This window comes from Maylandia zebra, linkage group LG20 (assembly GCF_041146795.1).
Source record: "Maylandia zebra isolate NMK-2024a linkage group LG20, Mzebra_GT3a, whole genome shotgun sequence".
NCBI lineage: Eukaryota > Metazoa > Chordata > Actinopteri > Cichliformes > Cichlidae > Maylandia > Maylandia zebra.
In genome coordinates this window covers 8,304,416-8,325,796 of record NC_135186.1, presented here as the reverse complement: position 1 = coordinate 8,325,796, position 21,381 = coordinate 8,304,416, and the positions used below count along the sequence as shown (strand labels likewise).

The 21,381-nt window shown below is 38.7% G+C and overlaps 1 protein-coding gene across 2 annotated transcripts in view; it reads left to right on the top strand.

Moving 5' to 3' along the window:
- Nucleotides 1-3,153: 3,153 nt before the first annotated feature.
- The window catches only part of prkar2aa (protein kinase, cAMP-dependent, regulatory, type II, alpha A), a 45,999-nt gene continuing 27,771 nt past the window's right edge, over nucleotides 3,154-21,381 (top strand). The window contains exons 1-2 of one of the 2 annotated variants that reach the window (XM_076878122.1): nucleotides 3,154-3,809; nucleotides 4,623-4,890. In XM_076878122.1, coding sequence (XP_076734237.1) covers nucleotides 4,644-4,890 — 247 coding nt within the window. In that variant the 5' untranslated portion in view covers nucleotides 3,154-3,809; nucleotides 4,623-4,643. Of the gene's footprint in view, nucleotides 3,810-4,618; nucleotides 4,891-21,381 lie in introns of both variants that reach the window. The other variant, XM_004554010.5, reaches the window with a different exon arrangement.

Sequence of the window (21,381 nt, the reverse complement as noted above, 5' to 3'; positions counted from 1 at the left end):
GAGTGTAAACAAAGAAAAAACATTTGGATTCAGCTCCTACTTCAGGTGAAATGAAGCTTGGAAAGTAGATTTTTTACACAGTAATACATATTGCAGGGTTAAGTGAGGTGTGACACAGGTCAGTAGGCTTGGTCGACCTGATTTTAGTAGTGTTTCATGAGCAAAACTAAAGACTTACCTTGGGAGAAAAAAAATCAGCATTTGTTTGCCAGGCTGAAAAGTACGCATCAGGCAGTAGGTGGCAGTACTGGCTCATACAATTCACTGAAGACAGGCTTGGTTATATGAATGTGGTACTGGAACTGGTACACACACATGCAAAGCATGAATGAACCGAGGACTGGTGTGAGATTTCTAGGGTTTTTTTTCAGTCTTGGAGCATGAATGTACTCTGACATCTTTTCCACAAGCTAAGGTCCTTGTGTTAAGTGCTGTCTTGTCTTCCAAGTGCTGACCAACCTTTCTCTCTGTCTCTCTGCTACTGCTCTGTCTACCTCTCCCTAGCCTCAGCGTGTGCGTGTGTGTATGTGCATAATAACTCTTCTTACTTCCTCTCAGGAGTAGGCATGGCCACCTAAACTCTAATGATACACCTGTCACTCGTTACCTTCATCACCCTCATCTACAGTACTTAAAACCAGCTCTGCTTATCATTCACTGCCAGACTGTTGCACTACACTGCTGCTAGCATTTAAAATTCCAGTCCTATTTAGCTTTGCCTGTACCTCACTGCCTTAGATTCATTCCTGAAGAGTCAGCTGATTGTTTTGGGAGGAAGCCAGCCCTGAGCCCATCTCCAAGGACTACCAGCAGGTGGAGTGAACATTTGGAGAGCAGAGTCTGGGGAGTGTTTCAGCATCAACCCTGGGAGTCAAGTTTTTTAGACATCTGGACATGGATTTTGTTTGGAGCTTCAGATTAATCAGTCTGGGGGAGGTTTGATTTGTTAGTCTGTCTTAACTACTTTAGAAATCTCCTTTCTGATCTGGTTTGATACTCAGACTTGTGAATGAACAATCTGCAGGCAGATCATTGCAGATTTATCCAATGGAAGAGACTAAACTTGATAGAAATATTTTTGAATTTCATTCTGCATCATTCTGAGTTTTTCTGCTGGCAATGTTCACATTAAAATCTTTGAGCCCTTTCTTGAGTGTCCTTTTGGTAACAAAACACAACACCTTGTTTAATAAATTTAACTGTATTCTTAGAGTGGCAACATGAAAACATCACTTATGTATAATTGTTTTGGCTTTCCTCCTTTACCATTTTTTTTCTGCTCAAAGATTTTTGCCATGTAAAGTACAGCCGTAGAGTCATTTAACATTCTTCGAGTTTATTTGTCTTAATGCACAGGTGACACAAAGTTTGCTAGAAGCATAATAAGCCACGCAAAGCACATCAATGGAAGCAAATCAGATGGGACCTATCATCACTCTTCTCTCCTCCTCATCCATCAAAGTTGCTGTATGTCTGAAGTCCAAGACTCAAGTGTTTGGAAAGGAAAAATACAAAAGCTGTCCAATTTTCTTCTGGTTCCCTGTTTTCTCTGCTTTTCCTCCTCCTCTTTACCCAGTAAATAGGTTAGTAGCTCTCCTTGAGACATTTTTAGAGTTTGTCAGGACCACATTAGCAGTAACTCTCAAAGGATGATACTTCCAGGAAAACCATGGCCAGAATCCACACTCTAAATCTGTATATTATACCACCATGATAAGAGATAGATAGATAGATAGATAGATAGATAGATAGATAGATAGATAGATAGATAGATAGATAGATAGATGAAACTTTATTAATCCCTCGGGTAGGTTCCTCCGGGAAATTCAGTTGCATATTACAGATACAATAAGGGGAATGAGAGTAAGGAAATACACAATCTAACCCTGGGCCATTTTATATATACAAATTATACATAGGTGAGTTCTCAGGATAAGGGATAGGGAAGTTGGGTTAACAATAACTAATTTCCACAGTGTATCGTTTTCCACAATCTAACCTGTTCAATGACAATGTGGAGGTATATTTTTTATATATAAACGTTTTACTTGTTTTATGGAGTTCATTCTTCCAGCAGGGGGAGCCTGGAGGTAGACTTTCCCGTTTGTTGGAAACAAAGACCTGAGCCAATCAGAAATCGGTTCAAGGAATTAAATCCGGGCTCGTTGTGGCCATGGCAACGGATTTACCTTGGTGACAGCTGAGAAATAGAAATGGAAGAAGAGATGCGACATGGGCTGTAATGGTCCTGAGCAATACTCTCAGAATACTTCAGATCCACCCTCAGTGACCCCACTGCACCATGACAGGTTAATTTCTGCAGGGGGTGGACTCCCGAAGATCTGCAGTAAAACAAAGTAAACAAAGGCAGGAATATGAAAAGGGAAACAGCAACCTTCAGTAGTACCCTAATTCAGTAGAGCTCTGTGTATGAAAATAGAAGTAAATATAGACTGGTGCATTTAAGGAGATGATATTCAGAAGGTTACATGAAGATTTGATGTATTGGCTCAGAGGGTGATAGCAGAGACTGTTGCCTAATCTGAACATATCTATGAAAGCCCAGAGAGTCTGGAAAGAAGGAAAGGATAAAAGATACCAGGTTAAGGACGAAAATTAGAAAGTGATGAGAGCATGTGAACACCAACGAGGTTAAGGCCGTTCAAGAAAGGTTTTTTGTTGCAGCTTTTTATACAGTTTACTATTTGATATCATCCCATTTCAGCAATTAATTTGTCAGGAAAATGTGTGTTACTTGGGTTACAGTGAAACAAAATTGACCATTGTCCTCATAACTATAATGATAATTCTCAGAGACACCTCATTGGCAGCTGGACAAAGGCAGATATTCACATTCAGCAGCGTCTACATATATAAAGAATGTTTAAATTATTACACACACACACATCTTTACCAAATTGTCAAGGCCACTTCTGTAGGTGTGGTCCTCTTGTGACTGTACAAATATGGTTCTGCCTTCTCTACCGCGTCTAATCCAAGAGCTGTATGTAATTGGCTGTGGTATTGGAATTTTTTATTTTAATTGGCCCTGTTTTCTGTCACTCTACGTCAAACGCTCTCTGCTCACTGTGTAACCACGCCTCCTCATGCTTTCCGGAGCCAGTGGTTCATTCGTGCGTGTAGAGCCGTGGATTGCCTCGCCGGGAGGGAGGAAACGTGTTTCGTTTAATTTTGCTGGGTTCTCGTGCTGTCATTAGCAGTGCTGCTACTACAGTAACGTTTTAAACAGTATTTTCGCGGGTACTTTGCGTTGTAATTAACGGCGGCGTGGCATAACGTTGCGAACAACTAGGTTAGGCTCTGTCACCTGGCTGCAGCAGCTGACTTGGTGTCTTGCGGAGAGTGGCGACAGTTCCCAAAAGAAAACAAGCAATTGCTAGTTAGCAATTCAGCCAGTTAGCCTGCTAGCTAGCTAGCTCTTGCCTTATTGCCACAGCAAGTCCCTCCCTCACAAAGTGCGTGGACGCTGTTGGCTGCGACGGTGAAGTCGAGTGTTTTTTTTTCTTTCTTTCTTTTCCTTTTTTTTAAACTCCCCTCCTATCAACTTAATAGCCAGCATCCCTATACAGTTGGTTTGCACGGGAAATACCCCCCCTCAAAGGTTAGATAGGTTAGGAGACGGTAACGTAAAATTGCTGGCTTTACGTTCGACAAGTGTGTTCTGTGGAGGGATACGGATCATACACTGGCAGAGAGACTGGCTAAAAGAAGACGCGAAATAAGAGCGAACAAGGAAGACACCAGGAAGGAGGGGACTGGCTAGTTTAGCCGGTGAGACTGAATCGCACGTAAGTGACTCATACTTCGCAGCAGTAAGTTAGCTTGACAAATGGCTTAACCTGTACAACTTGCACTGCTTGCGGCTATCAAGTCTTCTACTCTTCTGCGGCTTAGCACCTACAACCAGTACGCCATACTACAAATGTTAGCTAGCTGCACAGGCTTCCTTGAAGGTGGCTTAGTAGCTAGCACGACAGCTAATTGAATGGTTCGAAAGTGAAAATGTGCTTGAAACACATCTCGACTACGCTTTCTTCACTCGTTCCGTCTTAACTAAGGCTCAGTTAAATAGAGGAGTTTAGACAAGTTGGATGTGTGGCTTGAACAGCACCGTGTACCAGCTAGTTGTCATGAGTGGGAGCTTTTTAGCCGCTTTGCTAGCTAATTCCTGCCGGCTACCCACTCAGATTGACAGCTCAGCTTCTGACGACACGAAACCTGAATAGTAGTGAAACCCAGCTTTTATCGCCCCTTTACAAAACACAAGGCTCATATCTATTACGTGCAGCTGTGGGAACTGTGTGTTCCTGAGCTGAACCAAAGATAAACTTGTCAATGTCATGCAGAGTTCACATGACATTACACTATCTTGGTTATAAATGACTGTAGCTGTCAAACTACTCAGTTAATCAGTTTTCTCATTTGTATAGGTTTCATCAGTCACTTAGCATTCACAAGTCATGCACACGTTTATAGTAGTCTATAGTAAGCCACAGCTGTGTAAATCAGCAAATAGGCAACAGCACAGCCCTGCACTTAAACACAATTATGATTCTGTACCAAGATCAGTTGTGACAAATATTCTCTTCTCTTTTAGATAGTACATCAAGCCACACACAGCCATGAGTATTGAGATACCGGTTGGGTTGACAGAACTGCTGCAGGGCTACACTGTGGAGGTGCTCCGACAAAGGCCGTCAGACCTGGTGGATTTTGCCGTACAATACTTTACCCGTTTGCGGGACACCAGAAGTCAGGATGGGGCCAGCACAGGCGGCAAGACGGGAAAAGGAGTGATGTTTGACGGGGAGCCGATGCAAACAGAGTCCAATGGAGAGGATGATGAAGATGATGACTCCGACTTTGAACGTAGGTTGATCTTTTTGTTGTTGAGATTGTCAGCTGTTGTGGTGCAGGTGCTTGTGTGAGTAAAATGGGACACAATGAGTGATTGTTTGATTTTGTTAGGGAAAGAGCAAGTGAAGGTGAGGCCCAAAGACTTGTCACTGATATGGTCAGAATTTATCCGTCTTCTTGGGAGATTCTTTAGCGTGTTATGTCTGCCATATTTTCATACATGCACTTGCTCTCAGAAAATCCCACTGAGCAGACAGCTTGGCAAAGCAGACATGATCTAATCTGGGTCTACTACATTCTCATCATCTGACTTTCAGGATCAGAAATAATTTATTATTTACATGTCTAAGGATCTGAAAGAGCCGTCTTTGTTAAATGTAGATTCAATGTGCTCTTTAACATATTCTTAAATTAAATTTATACTTCCAGAAAACTGAAGTAGCCCAAGATGCGAAAGGTAACAAGGTAAAGCTGTCCTGTAACGACATATAATGTTGTAATAACAAAATCGGCATGATGTTTTCCCAGAGCAGTGAATGTGTGTGTATATATAACTCTAAATTGTACCTCAATAGTGATACTGGGCCTCTTTTGCATCAATCCCTTGTGTTTGGCACACTGGCATAAGATATAAGCTGCTCCCAAACTCAGCTGTCCTCTGTGCTCCTGAGAGCAATGTGACCTAGATCACACCAGTATGTTCACTGGCATCATCTGTAAACTATCATGTATATATGTGAAACTATGTGGAGATAAAAACTGAAGCCCCTTTTTTGTTTGTAAATAGTAATTGGAACCCAAATGCTGCAACCTAGCTGGCTGCACAGCTTTTGTCAAATCACCAGCAGGTACCGGAGCACTAAAGTGAATTTTGGGCTTCATGAGATCTATTCTTTTTGGGCCTGTTGTTAGTATTCCTTTTTTTTTGAGCTTCTATTCTAGTTTTGTGGTTTAACAATTATGCCAAATATACAGTTTTAAATATACAGTTTTAATCTCTCCTGAAAGCAATGTTGGCCAGCCTTGTAGATTGGTACAAGCTGGCTCATGGTGAACAGGGATTATGTTTTCTTTTTCTGCTAATACAAAATGGGTTCTGCCCGCTGTAAAACAGCTGTGACTTCAGCTGAGAGAGTTGTGTGTGTGTGTGTGTGTGTGTGTGTGCGTGCGTACGCTTTGGTGTACACGCGCCAGATGTATTTGAGTTTCAGTGAGTCCTTTTGCATACTTGTGAAAGTAAGCAGTTGTGTTATGGCATTCTTTCACAACCGTTCAAATTCCAGCCTGGTGACGACATAAAAAAATGTGTCCAAGTACACTGTGATTAGCAATCACACCTCATTCTAGGGGATAATAAAGGAAAGGGAGCTGCAACAGTTGTGCTCCAGGGAGAAATCTGGATTCTGGAGTTCACACACATGACTTCCATGACATTAGATTATCCAGTAGGCTTGTGTATACTTCCCCCCAGGGAACATTAACATTATTTCTCATGGTAATAACACAGGCCTGCATAATGAAAGGTATCATGTGCTCTTGCCTGACCACTGCTGCAGCCTATAGGTATAAAGAGTGATCTAATTCAGTTAGTTCACTAGCACGTGCTCTAAGACAGTTGCTTGAGTACTGAAGACACCAAATTAGCATTTTTAATCCACAAACCAAGAACGTCATTACTTATTTTTTTAGGTGAGAAATACAAACCTGGTTCTGTTAGCTATAAATGGGACATTCTGCATAACTATCAGCACAGTCTGCAAACTATGCTGGTAAAATACAAATGTCATACTTCTACTTACTTGAATTATGATTGGTTATTTGGGGCATTTTATTGAATTTGGTACTTGCTGCATGTCCTCTCTTGCATGCCTTCTGCTCAAGACTAGGAGTAATTTTTCTCACATTTAGAGCACAAGTGATTAAACTGTATTACTGCTGAGTTGGCAGGTAAGGTATTTTGAGTTGCTATCCTCTTTATAAAGTATGGCTGTTGTGAAATTAGTATTGAGCTGAAATAGTATTGAGCTGTGCAGTCTAATATAAATATTGTTTAGCTGGCCCTGAATTCAAGAAAAAATTGAAAGAAGTTCAAGGTGCTTTTCCAGTTGTGTTGTTTTGGTTGATTTTTTTTTTCATGAATCTGTGGTATCTGGATATTCTTTAGACGTTAATTCTATTGTTTTAATAGGCTACTTACATTTACGATGACTCACCAGTGTGCTCTTAACCTTTCTTTTGCTCTGAAGGAAATCATTGTGTGTTGGCTAAAGGCCTAACATGTAAATGAACTAGATAGCTGCTTGTGTATTTCCATGGATGGTACACCGTATCCCTAAAAACAGGACGTCTTGTGGTAATTTACTTGTCTTGTTTCTGTAACCCCTGCTGCCTGAATCCACTTAGGGCTCACCACACAGGTCTAAGCTGGTTAACAATAGAGGATTTAGTTATACATCCATCATATTTTGGTGATATTCAGGTTTTTAAGTAACCCTTTTTATATTGAGGCTGAGCTTTTAAGAAGTCATTTATTGACAATTTTATAATCTTCTTTCTTTTTGCTGAATGGGTGACATGGACACCAAACTGGGTTTCTGGTAGTGAATTTAAGATTTGTATTTGGCAGGAGTAAAATTCACTTCTGTGAATATTAGGATTGCATCATACTTACCTTTAATGGTTAGTAGCTGAATCCAGAACAAATGCGTCCATTTTACTCAATTTTCAGAAATACAGTGATAATGAGAAATAGGGTGCAACACAAGGGCATCTTTCTAATTTGTATATGTGGTTTTCCTCTCCTTGCCTCCTCTACTGTCAGTTTAGCAGTGCTTGTTCACTAAGAGAAACAGGAGGGGATGAATGGATGCCTCTGACTGAAACGAGCAGGGCTTTTTAGTCAAAGATGGATGGAGGGACAGATGACTCCTAGAGATGATAATAGAAACTAATTAAAAGTGTTTTTATAAGAAAGACAGCAGGGATAAAGCAGAGGCTGTATTAAAAAAATAATTGAGGGAGGAGAAGAGAATGGGTTTATGTAATTATTCTAAGCTGCACAAAACTTTGTAGAAATGCTTTGTAGCTAGATGGTTGTGCTGCATGGATTCATAACAGAATGCTAGCTTAGATTTTTCTCTTCAGAGTGCAGATTTTCCATAGATTAATAGGTCTTAGCCAGTTTGTCTAGTAATGATTTAACTGTAACACTTTAAAGTTTTTTTCCTTCCTTAAAAGCATCGGTCCATATTTTCAAAATTCTACCTTCGTGTGTTGTTTTGATTATTTATAAGCACTGGTATTTTGAAAACAGATATCTTGAGAGGAGTCATAACGTCATCAGTGTTTCCTTTTCATCGCAGCAGCTCTCTTGCAACAGTAAGTGCAAATTTTCCCAGATGGTTGGTATCCATTTCGGACTGCAAATCTTCTGTTGCTGTTAAACACACCATTAGATTAAGAGATAAGGTCTGTTAGATTTTTTTTTTTTAATGATACATAGACATCTTTCTAAGAAGGGTGTCCACCAGCCTTTAAATGTCATCAAAATGAAACGCATTAAATAACAGGATTGAGGGCCTTACAAAAATTTAATAAAGTGCAATAAAAGGTTTCCAGATCTCAAACTCATTTGCTGTTTTACTTAGGTGCAAATTAAACGTGACAGTGTGTCATCAGGTTTGTTTTGATGTGATTAAACCTAGAGTAAATGTTTTGAGTTAGTGTGTTTGCCCTGTTAAGAGTAAATACTGTTAGAAATTTATGTATTTAAGTTCTTCTACCAAAGAAAATGTACAGGAAACATTAAAGCTCTATGGTTGAAACACCAGTAATTGAAAAAAAAAATATTTTTGAGTTTGTGTTGCAAGTGTCAAGTGTTTTAGTTTCTGTCATATCTGTCCAACATGATAGAAAAACACTGTCATGCACTTGTAGATTTGCATTGAAGATGTGGTTGTGTTCTAGTTTTGCATGGCCACAAGAGTCCCCCAGTCCCAGAATTCATCATCTGGCCAAATCCGAAAGCTTCATCAGAGCTCAAAATTTATCAGTCCAAGTTTGGCATATGAGCTGACAAATGTGTGGATGTGTTTGTCAATGCAGACCACAGTTTGTTTCTGTGTGGAATAGATAAAATGTGTTTCTTGCATGTTTGGTTTGTGTCAAAGGCTCTGCGTAATTTAGCTCGGAGTATGGCCGCACACAATGTGATGAAATTCTGCCTGTGACCTCTTTCTGTCTCCACCCTTGCTCTGTCACCACCACCTCAGTGTTGTTTACACCCTGCTCCCCCCAGTCTCTTCCTTTGCTCCCATAGTGTTCTCCCTTTCTCCCTCTATGGCCCTCTTTTTTTCCCTCCATATTTTTCCTATGTCTCTTAAGCAGTTTGATTTGGCTTTTTTTTTTTTAGTAGATAAAATTAACTCATAACATGATTGTCAGAACAAACTGCTTCTAAAAGAGAAAACAGAGAGACTCCTATAGTTTTCTTTGATGTAAATTGTGATCCTGCTACTGTTTTCATTTTTTTCTATCCCTCTCTAATTCATACATTTGCTACTGGACCATTTCCCCCCCTTAATATTGCTTTGTGCTTTAGTTTCACTTATTTGGGATGAAAGTACAGACTGCTTTGTCTCTAAAGACACTAATAATTGGTTCAGTAAGACGAGCTGAGATGTCAGTTTTCATTTTCGTCTAGGAGCTTTGTGTCTGTGCACAGTGGTAACAGTGATTAGTGGAAGAGGGAGTACATGTACACTCAAATGACTTTTGTCACTGTAAGTGTGCACAATTTTATATCTGTAGGTTTGCGTGCTTGTGACTAGTCTCAGTTTAGTGTTGTGCAACAGGTGACCTGATTAGTAGACAGCAGTGTATGTCCAGGGTGCTTTTAGCCTGCAGGCAAATCTCATCCAGCCTACTATGGAGACCAGTTGGACTGGCAGTCTGATGGTGTTAAGTGGAAAAGCCCCCAGACGGCTCATACTACTCTGCCTGGCTGATAGTTCACTAATGCAGTTGCTGTCTTTACTCTTGTCTTATTTTTATCATATGCAAAAAAGACAAGTTTTGAAAATGCCTTTTTTTAGCCTTCTGTCCAGATGAAAACAGGGTTTTTGTTCATGTTCAGGGCGAGTAATTATCAAATTACCAGCATGGTGTTTGTGTGACCCTCGTAGGATTGGCTACCTCCATAGACTGAACCTGACTGAATCTAAACTCGGTAGCCCAAACACATAAACTGAACCAGCTGTAAGATAATGGAGTGCTGGTAATAGGATATTCAGAGGGGAGTAATACCACACTTATGGCATTAAGAAGAAGAAGGAGTAGGCTGTACTAGCTGAAAAGTCTTCAGATACAACTATGAAAAATTTTGCCTATCCCAGTTGGTGACAATACGTGATATTACCAATTATTAAGTCATAAAATCTGTCTGGGTCTGTCTCACCTTTGCTCTTCTCCATGCCCTTCCTACACACAGCAGTTTCAGTGTGACAGTGACACCACTTTAATCAAGAAATTGAGGAGTAGTGGCAAAGTTGTGCGTCAGCAGACACAATTACAATACATGCCTACTGGTGGTGGTCAGAGGGCCCGGTGGCGCCAGTGTCCGGCAGCCTCGCCTCTGTCAGTGCGCCCCAGGGTGGCTGTGGCTACAATGTAGCTTGCCATCACCAGTGTGTGAATGTGTGTGTGAATGGGTGGATGACTGGATATGTAAAGCGCTTTGGGGTCCTTAGGGACTAGTAAGGCGCTATATAAATACAGGCCATTTACCATTTACCATTTACCATTTAATAATGATATTCATTTTCTGCATTAATTGGAAAATAAGCTAAAAATTGCCTGGATTGACTAATCATTAATACCAGAGATCATTATCCATCTATTTTAAATACCGTGTAGAGTACATAGCAGAAGATGTGATGTTCCAAATTCACGATACTGGAATTTGAACCACGTTTATGGTCAAATACGTCTTTAAGCACCTAATTTTTAAGCCCACTTTTTGTGCTGATGTCAATAACAAGTTTATGTATGTAAAGCTGAGAAAAAGCATTTAAGAAATTTTTTTTCAGTATTGTATCATATATTATAAATTAACTAGTAATGTAACTGTTTTGCTTATGCTAAATAACTTTGTACTGCTGCTAAATGATTCGTGGTTAAAGCATGCCAGTCTAATGGGGGGTGGAGTCTTTAAACATGGCTAAGGTCATAATCTCTTTCGTGCACTCTGCGTTTTCTTTTCCTTTTTAGCACCAGGGGAGTAGTATGCATGTATGTATGTATGTATGTAATTTTTGTCTGCCTGTTGATCAGACTGTAGAACTCTAAATTTGTCTCTTTGTTGCGTTATTCCTTTGATTTCTTCAGATTGTGTGTGTGTGTGGTGTTTTGTTTTTGTTTTTTTTAAATCTGCTTAAACTTCGTTATCAGCTTTTTAAATTTTTTTTTTATCTTGGTGTCTCTTTGTTTGAATGTCTTTGTAGCCTTATCTCTCTACCTTTCTTCACCCTGTTTCTTCACATCTCTTTGAATTAAAAAAAAATGTATATGGAAACCAACAAATTTTCTTAATTCTGTTGTCCTGTTTGTATATTTCTGTATATTTCTGACTTTTTGAAGTATTTGTCTTTACATCATTTTCTGGATCTATATCTTTTTAAAATAACAATACACTAAAATAGTTTGAGATGGCTATAGTGTCAGTTCTTTAGTCACTCTTCAAGTCTCAAACACTTTATGTGGAAATGAGATTTCAGGAGACATTTATGTAGCTGTCCTAATCTCCGTTGTCCATTTAAGGGATTGTCATCGGTTATTGGTACAGCAGGCTATGAGACAACTTGGCTTGCATGTATTTGCTAGTAGACATCATTTGAACCTTTGTACTTCCTTGTTCTCTATCCTCTAGCCATCTTAGTCCCTGCAACAAAATAAGGAAGTGGTGAGGGATGACTGGCTTAAAGAGAGAGATTGCATTTTATCTTCTGCTGCTCCTGTTTGAAGTTAATATGCATCCCGTGTCTCTAGCACACTATTCTTGTGAATCATAATGCTGTCTGAACCCTGCCTCGCCAGTCCAGTTAAAGCCTTCAGTGACACATATATGTAGATTTATTACCGCCATCAGAGGCATCTAGATTACATATTTCTGGACAACAGATCTGAGTATGATGCCAGCCTTCTTGGTGTACATTAAATCCAGGCTGGAACCCTCTCAGGAGACTGTCTCTGTCCCAGTCGTGCAAAAGGGTCAGGTTGACCAGTGCAGACTACTGTCATGTCATCATGTTGATCTCTTTGGTGCATTAGAAGAAGTTGTGATGTTTTGTGAATTCAGTTCATTATGTGTTATGTCTCACCTTTGATTGTCATATGCAATAGATAATGTGGTATAAGCCAGACTTCCCATCAGTGGAAATGATCAGGTCTGTACTTTAGTTTGATTTGGTTTCACTCTTTCTTGAAAAATAAAACTATAGTCTTTTTTTTGAAAAAGTTAAAGGCTCAAAGTTATTTAGCTTACCCCAGTGTTCTAACAAAACATGCTGTATTTATCCTACTATACGCACTGTATATGAAGATGTGCAAATTAAAGTAAGAAGAAAGAGAGCAGGAAGTAAAAGAGCTGAGAAGCATCAGAGCTGAGAAGCATCAATGTTTTTTGTAGAAAATGTTTTAACCAGTTGTTTTTCCCCCAATTTGGACAATCCACAAAGCAAGAGTTTTAGTTTCAATTCACTGGCCAAATAAAGGCAATAAAACTAACACTAAACCAATATTCTAGGTATCAGAAACATGCTCATTTATTGATGTTTCTCCTGGGAGAAAAGCGGGGGAACTACAGAGGGGAGTGAACAGATGAGGGCATGGGATAGCAACAAAGTTAAGGAGGATGACAAAGACCTGAATTGAAATTATAAAAAGAAACAAATACAACTAAAGGATGTGGGACTCATTCCTCCAGCGTTTAGGGTTGTTACTGGCGCCACATTTGTCTCAGAGGGCCATAGCTCCAGGCTGGAATTTGGGAATCCCGGTCCTTACTAAGAAGTAAACCAATGCTTTTTTTTTTTTTGCTTTTTTCCACACATTTTCATGGCACTCTGATTCCTGATTTATACCAAAGATGTATCGTCACAGAAATGTATCAGATCCATATGTCTTATATTGTTTTGTCATTTTTGAGCACTCTTAGCCACTATTGAATTGTCTGCAAACATGCTTCCTGTGTGAACAAGTGCTTTTCCTTTTCATGGAGCAGCCATTGTTGATTATTCTCTCTTAGCTCATGCTGCTCTCATATATTCATATAGAAAACATCTATAAATGGAAATTATAGCGCATATAGTACAGAGCAGGATTGTCAAACTCATTTTACATCACTTCAGTTTTAAGTGGGCTGCATCAGTGCAAGTCCCCCTTCCTGACAATGGATGGAAGTTTAACTACATATTTAATCCTTGAGATATCTTAAGATCAGAAAAAAGTGCAAAAGTACATCTCAGATTTTCTACATGATAAAGAAATGCTGATGCAGCAAATGGAAGAAAGCTGTCAGCACAAATTAAATATGTACAATTACAGAAAGAAAATCCTGGTAGCCCAGACTCCTGTAATTACAAAATTGAAAAGTTTTGAACAGAAATTCCTATAGTGGATGGTGATAAAAAAGGAATTTTTCCGTCATTTAATTCTTTATCTCTTACAAAATTACTTTTGAAGTATGAATAGCCATTTCCCTAAGCTTTCCAGTGGGCCGGATTAGAGTTTTTACCAGGCTGATTCTGGCCACTGGGCCTTATGATTGACACCCCTGGTGTAGAGGAAAAATTGTGTTCACATAAGGTTCAAAGGTGAATGCTGAAGGGAAACTTGGTTGTCTGAGTATGTATATACACATTTTGAATAATTCATTTAGTATGAAGTCAGCTGCCTGTTCAATGCAGTAAACTCAGATAAGCCTGTGACCAACAGTTGTTGTTTTAGTTCTGTTTCACAACCTAGCGATGTGAGATAAGAATGAACTGACGAACCTGAAACCTGGTCGGTTATCAGTTTATTTTTTTTAATTTCTACCAAAAATACGTGCATTTATTAAAAAAAATAAAAGATATCATAGTAACTTAGTATTTAATGTCCGCCATTGGCAGGTTGTTTACCTATGTGTTAGCCATGACAGAACACATCATTTTAACCTTGGTTCTTAAATAAGTAGGACATTGTGTAAAAGGAAATTTATGATTCATATTTTGCAAATCATGTAAATCCTATATTTTAATTAAAAATAGGACAAAGATGACATCATGTTGAAATTGATATATACACTCTTTAAACATTTGAATTTGGATTTTATGTCAACAGTCATGTGCTCCCTTTGTTCTCTCAATCGGTCTGTCAGCTTGCCGTTCTGTTTCCACTGGAACCTACTGTGTCATTCTCACGATCCCCTGTCTCTCTTGGCCTGCGTGTGTTTGTCTTGATGTACTTGCCCAATCTCATTAGGTGACATGGCTTAGAGAGAGAGGTTATTAGGGCGGTTTAGCAGAACCATCTTTGGCACAGTAAGAAAGAGAATTAACAAGGGTTCGAGGTATTGAGAAAGAAGGAAAGCATGAATGAGAAGAGGAGACTGAATGAGCGAGAAAGCTGTGGTTAATATCAGCCAAATATCTTTAAAGTTTTACTTTATCTGCTCTTTCAGCCTCTTTAGCTGACAGGATGTAAATACTGTTCAGAAGTATTCTATAATACAATATTTTGTTGCATAACTGCTTAAAGGAGATTTGTTATAATCAACCTAAATAATCAGTGGCACAGTGGCCTCCATCAAGTGTTGCTGAGGAGGTAAAAATTAACCTTGCAGGGTTTTTGTTTTCTTTAACTCATCAAATAACATTTTAATATTGGAGCCACTAGGCAGCAGGTATTTGTATAAATTTGTTGTTCAAATAAAAACAATCGCAACAAAATTCAGACTGGGCATCCTGGAACTTTATATTTCATGGGATTTTATTGAATGCACAAGGAGAAAGCTTTATGTAGACAAGCACTAATGCTTGTTTGTGTAATTTGTTACATATGAAACTAGCCATTTTTTTTATTTTTTTTTATTTTTTTTTGTGTTAGGCAAAAGTCATTGGGGATTTTTTTTTTAATTTCTAAACTCCTTTGATTTGTAAAAGGAGAGATGAACCTGAAGTATATAGGTTATAGCAAATTGGAGTCCTTCATGTTCCTCAAACCTCGGCCTTCCAAAAATCCTTCCTTCCATACCAACCAACACTATAGGTTAGTGTGGAGGGAAGGGTTGTAGGGAATGGTGGTAGTTTACATCAATACTAGAGCTATTCCTTCTGGACTTCCAGTGTTCATTTTAAAACAAGATGTAAGCCTGTTATAGATCATTTATGAATGCAACATCTGGAATTAAAATACTTACTAGCACAGTAATAAAAGAAATAAAATGGTCTTCAGGGTTGGACAAGTTGCTCCATAGTCTATCGACTATTTGGCGTCACTGCTAGGCAGCAGAACAGGCCTCCTGATCCACCTTCCATATTGCATAATGTGTGGCCCTGTTGAGAGAGAAACACGCAGACTGGAGTTTCTCACTTGCTGCATAAAGAAAAGTTTAAACATTAACATATGATGCTCATTGATTTAGACTACCATAATTAGTTAATGTAAGTGGATAGATAAACAGCTATGCTGAGCAGCTATAACAGTAGCAACTTGTAACACTCGCTGGTTCTTTACTCATTTACCTTGGACCTACAGATCTACTGTCTGTATTTTTACCGAAATGTACAAATGTACTCTGTTCTCTAGCTTAAAAAAATTCTATTAAGGAAAAAATCCAGCAGTTTGCCTTGTTTCTCATTTGATGATGATGGATCAGTGTCGCCACTTTAAAGGTAAGCATTAATTTCAAAGCCAGTTTTGTTTTTTGTTGTTTTTTTTCCCCCCGCACCTAGAATTTTGGGATGTTTTTAGTTTACAGACAAACATGATTGAAAACACAACCACCTTGTAGGAGGAAATGGCAGGTTGCTTTTAACAAAACCATGTGAATGGACTATACTTGGTGAAAGAAATTTGTTTTATTTGCTAACAGTTGATAATGATAAATGGTGAATCCCAAAACCCACCAGTAGTTTTCACCACTTACCTGACAATAGGGGGTCTAAATAACTACCTTTAAAATAAAAATGAAATGGTTCGCTTCAAGACATGTAGATTGCCTTTAACATGGCGCTCTAAACTGTTGCAGCTATTGTTACCATAGAAACCACTGTCCTTGAAAATACTCTCAGCCAATTGCTGCTGGACATGACAGTGAAAGGGAGCGGTCTCACATAATTGTGAATCAGATAAAGAAAGTTGGGAGGTCACAGGTAGTTCACAGCCCTCACTTCCATAACAAGTATCTGTAGCAATATATTTGCATAGCCTTGATATGACTGACTTTCATATCCCTGTCCTTGCGTTGCACTTCTGATAATGTGGGTTTGTATAACCCTATTACTGTTTTTCTTCTTAAAAGAGTAGCTGCTCTGTTCATTGGCAGTCAGTAAGAATTGAAGCTGCAAGTGAGAATCAAAGAAAATAAGAGTGATTAATTAAAAACAAACGGAGGATGAGTGCAACCTGTCACTTGTTTGCTTTTGCTGTTTGTTGTAAATTTATCTTTCTAAATCTTATAGACTTCCTTCATTTCCATAGTAACACAAACTAATTATGTGTACTGGGTTGGATTTGTTGACTTGACTGAAGGACCAGGTTAAACACACTTGGCTGTTTCAGTGGCATAACAAGTGGTACCCATGAGTTAGGTAATTAAATTCACTACCATTTGACATTTAACTGTAAACATAAGCTTGAGAATTTGGAATTTTGACCCACTTTTGTGACTGTAAATGGTCATGTAATGGGAAACCACATTGGCTTTGTTTATGTTATACTTCAGTGCTTTGATCAGAATGTGTTACGCTCTAGGCTGTGCAGGCTGACCGTTCTGCAGTTCATAGTTGTACCACCACACAGTACTGTTGAAGGTCATATATTTTTATTTTTTTTTAACTTGGGCGTTAATGACATTCTTTGTCATCCTGCAGATTAAAATAAATGCATGCAGCATTATCATGGGTACAAGTAATCTTACATCAGTTAGCCACAGTAACAACACCAACTCCCTAATATTATATAGATCTGCTTTGTACCCCCAAAGTAGCCTTTACCATTCAATGTATGAACATTGGTGCACTGGGAATGCACGTTTTCACATTTGCAAATGTGCAAGATCCTTCGGGTCCTGAGAGTACATAAATAAGAGTACAAAATACCATCCTGAGCAGTAACCAGTCATTGGCTGTAATACCACTGTCTGGTGTGAGGAGTAATATTGGTACTAATATTGATATTGGCCAGATGGCACATGATTCATTATAGCTATTCATGTTTTTTGCTTTGGTTGCCTTTGTCATATGAAGGATGTGTCATCCCTTGAGCCCTTTTCTGACATGGGATACATAAATCTTTATCAATCTATCAAAGTAACAGTATTCATAATGGCAAGGTATGTTGCTGTGCTAAATTGTGTGTGTTATTTACTTTTAAATCGGATGCTTTGTAATGCGCTTGTGTAGCACCTGTACACTTCACATGATGACATAATTAAAGATGCTTCGCCCTACATGCGGTTACGAAAACGCGTCTATATACACTTTACTAAAATTAACTAAGCAACAACAACAAAAAAAATATAAATTGTGTCTCTATGTTGGGGATATTATTTATGGCACCCTGTACATAAATTCACACTACATTCTCACTTTGTAGAAGGTTATGATGCCTGTAGTCTGCAAACTAACCTTAGTTCCTGTTAATGTACTTGCCAAAGCTCAGATTATTTTCATTACTGGTGAATCTCTAGTCTGACACGTCACAGTTTTCATTCAGACTGTTAAGTTTTATTCCATAAACATTTCAGTCTTTAATACAGCAACTTGAGTGAAGAAAAACTCAATGTAGGAGAGGTCTGTGTGCATCTCTTTCAACTAAAGTCTTGCTCACAAAAAATGGAAAAGCAGAAGCACAGAAAACTGCAGGACCATAATCTGGGAGTTCTCTGCACGACATCAGAGTCACCAAAAAGGGAATCGAGGTTGGTCATGACACAGGCGCCTGAGGCTAAGGACTATAAATTATTTCCTGCTATTTACAGATGATAAATGTTGCAGAAAAACTACACCAGCTAGGTTCATAAATTTAGTACCAGATAAAGTCAGAAGGGGGATTGCTGTCATATACGTTCTGCAGCGTCAGTTTTCACCGGTGACTGATAATAATGCCCAACTTGTGCAGATTTATAATCCAGCAAACTGTCAGTTATATCGCAGATTCTGCTAACATTAACGTACTAAACACTACTTACAAACCAAACCTTTTTTGGTCTTTAAACGTTTTTTTTAAATGGAAATTTAATTGTTGCAATTATACTCGTGTTCATATCTTGGCTGTTACTTGTCTCTGACAAGCTGGCAGCTTGTTTTGGGCTGCTATCACTGCCAATACTCAGCCACACTCGGCTGAATTGTGTTAGAAGCATCGTGTTAACCTCATAATCCCGTAGTCCTAATTCCTCCAAAACACAGGTGAATCCTTCAGCGCCATTTCTGCAGGAATTTAAACTGTTCCTGTGGTCTTCCCCTGTTTTTTGTAATATTAACCATCTTTTATCATCCTTTTTCTTGTGCAAGATTACACAAATTCCTTGATACTGGCACAAGTACTGTGCATCAGCTTTGACATCAGCATAAAGCTGTCATCAGTGGTCACCAGTAACTATTAGCTGTCTTCATGAATGTGGTGTTTCTAAGAATTTCTTTTTGGGAGTAGGCAGCATATTGGTCATTAGAGAGAGTGTATTGCCCCCCTGAGAGAAGTAGTCTGGGAAAACAAACTACAGTGTAGTCATTTAGCTTGGTCACTCCCATAATCAAGTCATAACTACTAGGTTATGAGTCAGTAATATGTATTTTATTGAGTAGACAATCATCAGTGAACTGTAACCTCTCTTAGTTTACTCAGAATGGTCAGGATTGCATCAAGTAGCTCCTGCTGGATTAAAGTGACATTTGACGCTGATTAGTCTTGGTGTCATGTGGCATAGTTTGTCTGTGCCTGTTTGTTTGTTTGTTTTTTGTTTTCATTGATGCTATGTGATGTCCAATAATTGAAAAAGATAGCACACTCATGATGTTTGTAAAAGAGTGGTGCTTCTTTTGCTGCACTAACTGCTACCCTGTGTAAATACTTGGGAATTGCATAGTATTAACACTACCAGGGGCATGGGGGATTTCCAAAGACCTTAAATAAGCACTTTCTTGTGGTGCTTGAATATCATTTGCAAAAGCCTTCGTACGCCTGTGTCTGTGCTGCCATTGCTGCTGCTTACAAACTTTGAAATTTTAGTGAGACTTTTGTGATAACTTGGAGTATATACTTAAGTCAGACTTCAGATAACTGAGTAATCAAAATAAACATTACATTTTTAGCTGTGTTGTCGATCTTTTCAGCCACCTCACATGTAAGCTGTGCGGCCAATTTATTTTTTTCTCTGTGTGAATTGTGTGCTTTTTGGGTTACACAGTAAACCATCTCCTAAGGGATGTGTTTAGCTTTCCACTCCATAGATGACTCTTTGAGTTATCTTTCTCACCAAAAACAAAGGATGACAGGTTTGTTATATTACAGCCAGCTACAAGTTGACTTTGGAAAGTAGCACATTTTAAAAAGCCAGAATGTACCTTCTACTTGACACAAAGAAAACATTTTGCTCCCTGTGTGAGTCTAACTAGGAAGTGGCAGGGCACATTTTTTTGGTTTTCTGGTTATTTGCTACAAGTTCACTTTGGAGTGCATTTGATTTTTAGTGGTCAAAAACTATCCAGAAGTTCCCATAAACACGGGTAATACAGGAAATTGTATTAGTGAGAATGTTTTGACAATATTACTTTAATATCACATTTTGTGACAGATTGAAGTAATAAACACAAGAAAAATAGTCAATTTGAGCTTAAAGACGTTAGAGGCATTGGAAAACCTGATGGCTGTGGTGATGGGAAAGGGTTAACACCAATGCAGCTATAAGCAGTACAGGGTTACTTCCTTTTAAGGACCTAAGTCTTAGGGAGCGTGTGATAGAGGGAGTTAGATACTGGGAAAATGAGTGAGTCACATATGGGGCAAGGGGAAAGAGGGAGAGGACGAGACTTTTTTTTGTGTTGAGAGATGGTAAGAGTTAAATCATAGGCAGGATGTGGAGTGAGCAGAAAGTCGTATGGTGTGAAACACAGACTGAAACAGTAACTAAACTAAGTGTAATAGCAAAAAGAGGAAGCATTATGACAAAAAAGATGAAGGTATAGGCTTTGAGAACTGCTGAGACGTTTGTTTTGGCAAGGACGAATCGAAATAGTCTGAATCGGTGAACAGTAGGATGCAACATTTACAACAAATGTCACTGCAGGCACAGTACTGTAGACAAGGAAGGAAAGGGCAGTGTAAAGATACAAGCAAGGTAGATCCTCCAAGACCAACATAAACGGAAGGGGAAAAAAGTAGTATGTACATATCAAAAGTATAGGAAAAGACAATGTGGAGGATAAGATGAATAAAACAAAAATAAATTATTACATAGTCATAAATTCCAGAACACATGGTAAATTACAGCTAACTATAGGCTGTGCCAGTTTAATTTCTTTGTCCCTTTATATCCATACTTTCTATATTACATGTCATCAACCATTAGTTTTTGCATCAGCATGTCACAGTGACTGTACAAGCTATTGTTTTATGCCGAATTGCCTAAGATGGGGTATAAGATATAGCCCAGTTACTGAGTAAAATTGCTCTTGCACCATTCAGTGTAGCACTGGTAGATTTACTGCTCTTTATAGAGATATAAAAGCTATTTTTCCTCCTTAAAAATCTATATCAGCACTTGCCAAAATCCTGCTTGGCTCATTGCAGTAGCACCTCATATCTCGCCACTCAATTGTCTTTTTACTCCCGTGAACTCCTGAAGAATTGCTGCTTAAAATCTCCTAAATTTCTATGCTGTCCTGATTAACAGGTTATGTTATTAGTCTGCATCCATAAAGAACTATTTCTTGCACAGTCTTCCAACTGTTAAAAAGAGTTATATTGAAAAGTTGTTTTTGGTTATTTGGGCTGAGGCTTAACAGGTGAGATTGATGTCATGTATTTTTCAACAGTACCACCATAGTTTTTGCTGCTGTGACTTATCTTGCTTATTTTAGGTGTTGAACTTTAAAAAAAGAGCCCAAAGTTCACAAGCTTGATCCTTGTAGTCTCCATCCTACTGCTGGTGGTATGAACGTGCAGTTATGAACTGGTGTTAACTATAATTTTGTTGAAATATTAAGCATTTTCAGAGTGTGCTCTGTCTATTTGGTAAGGTCC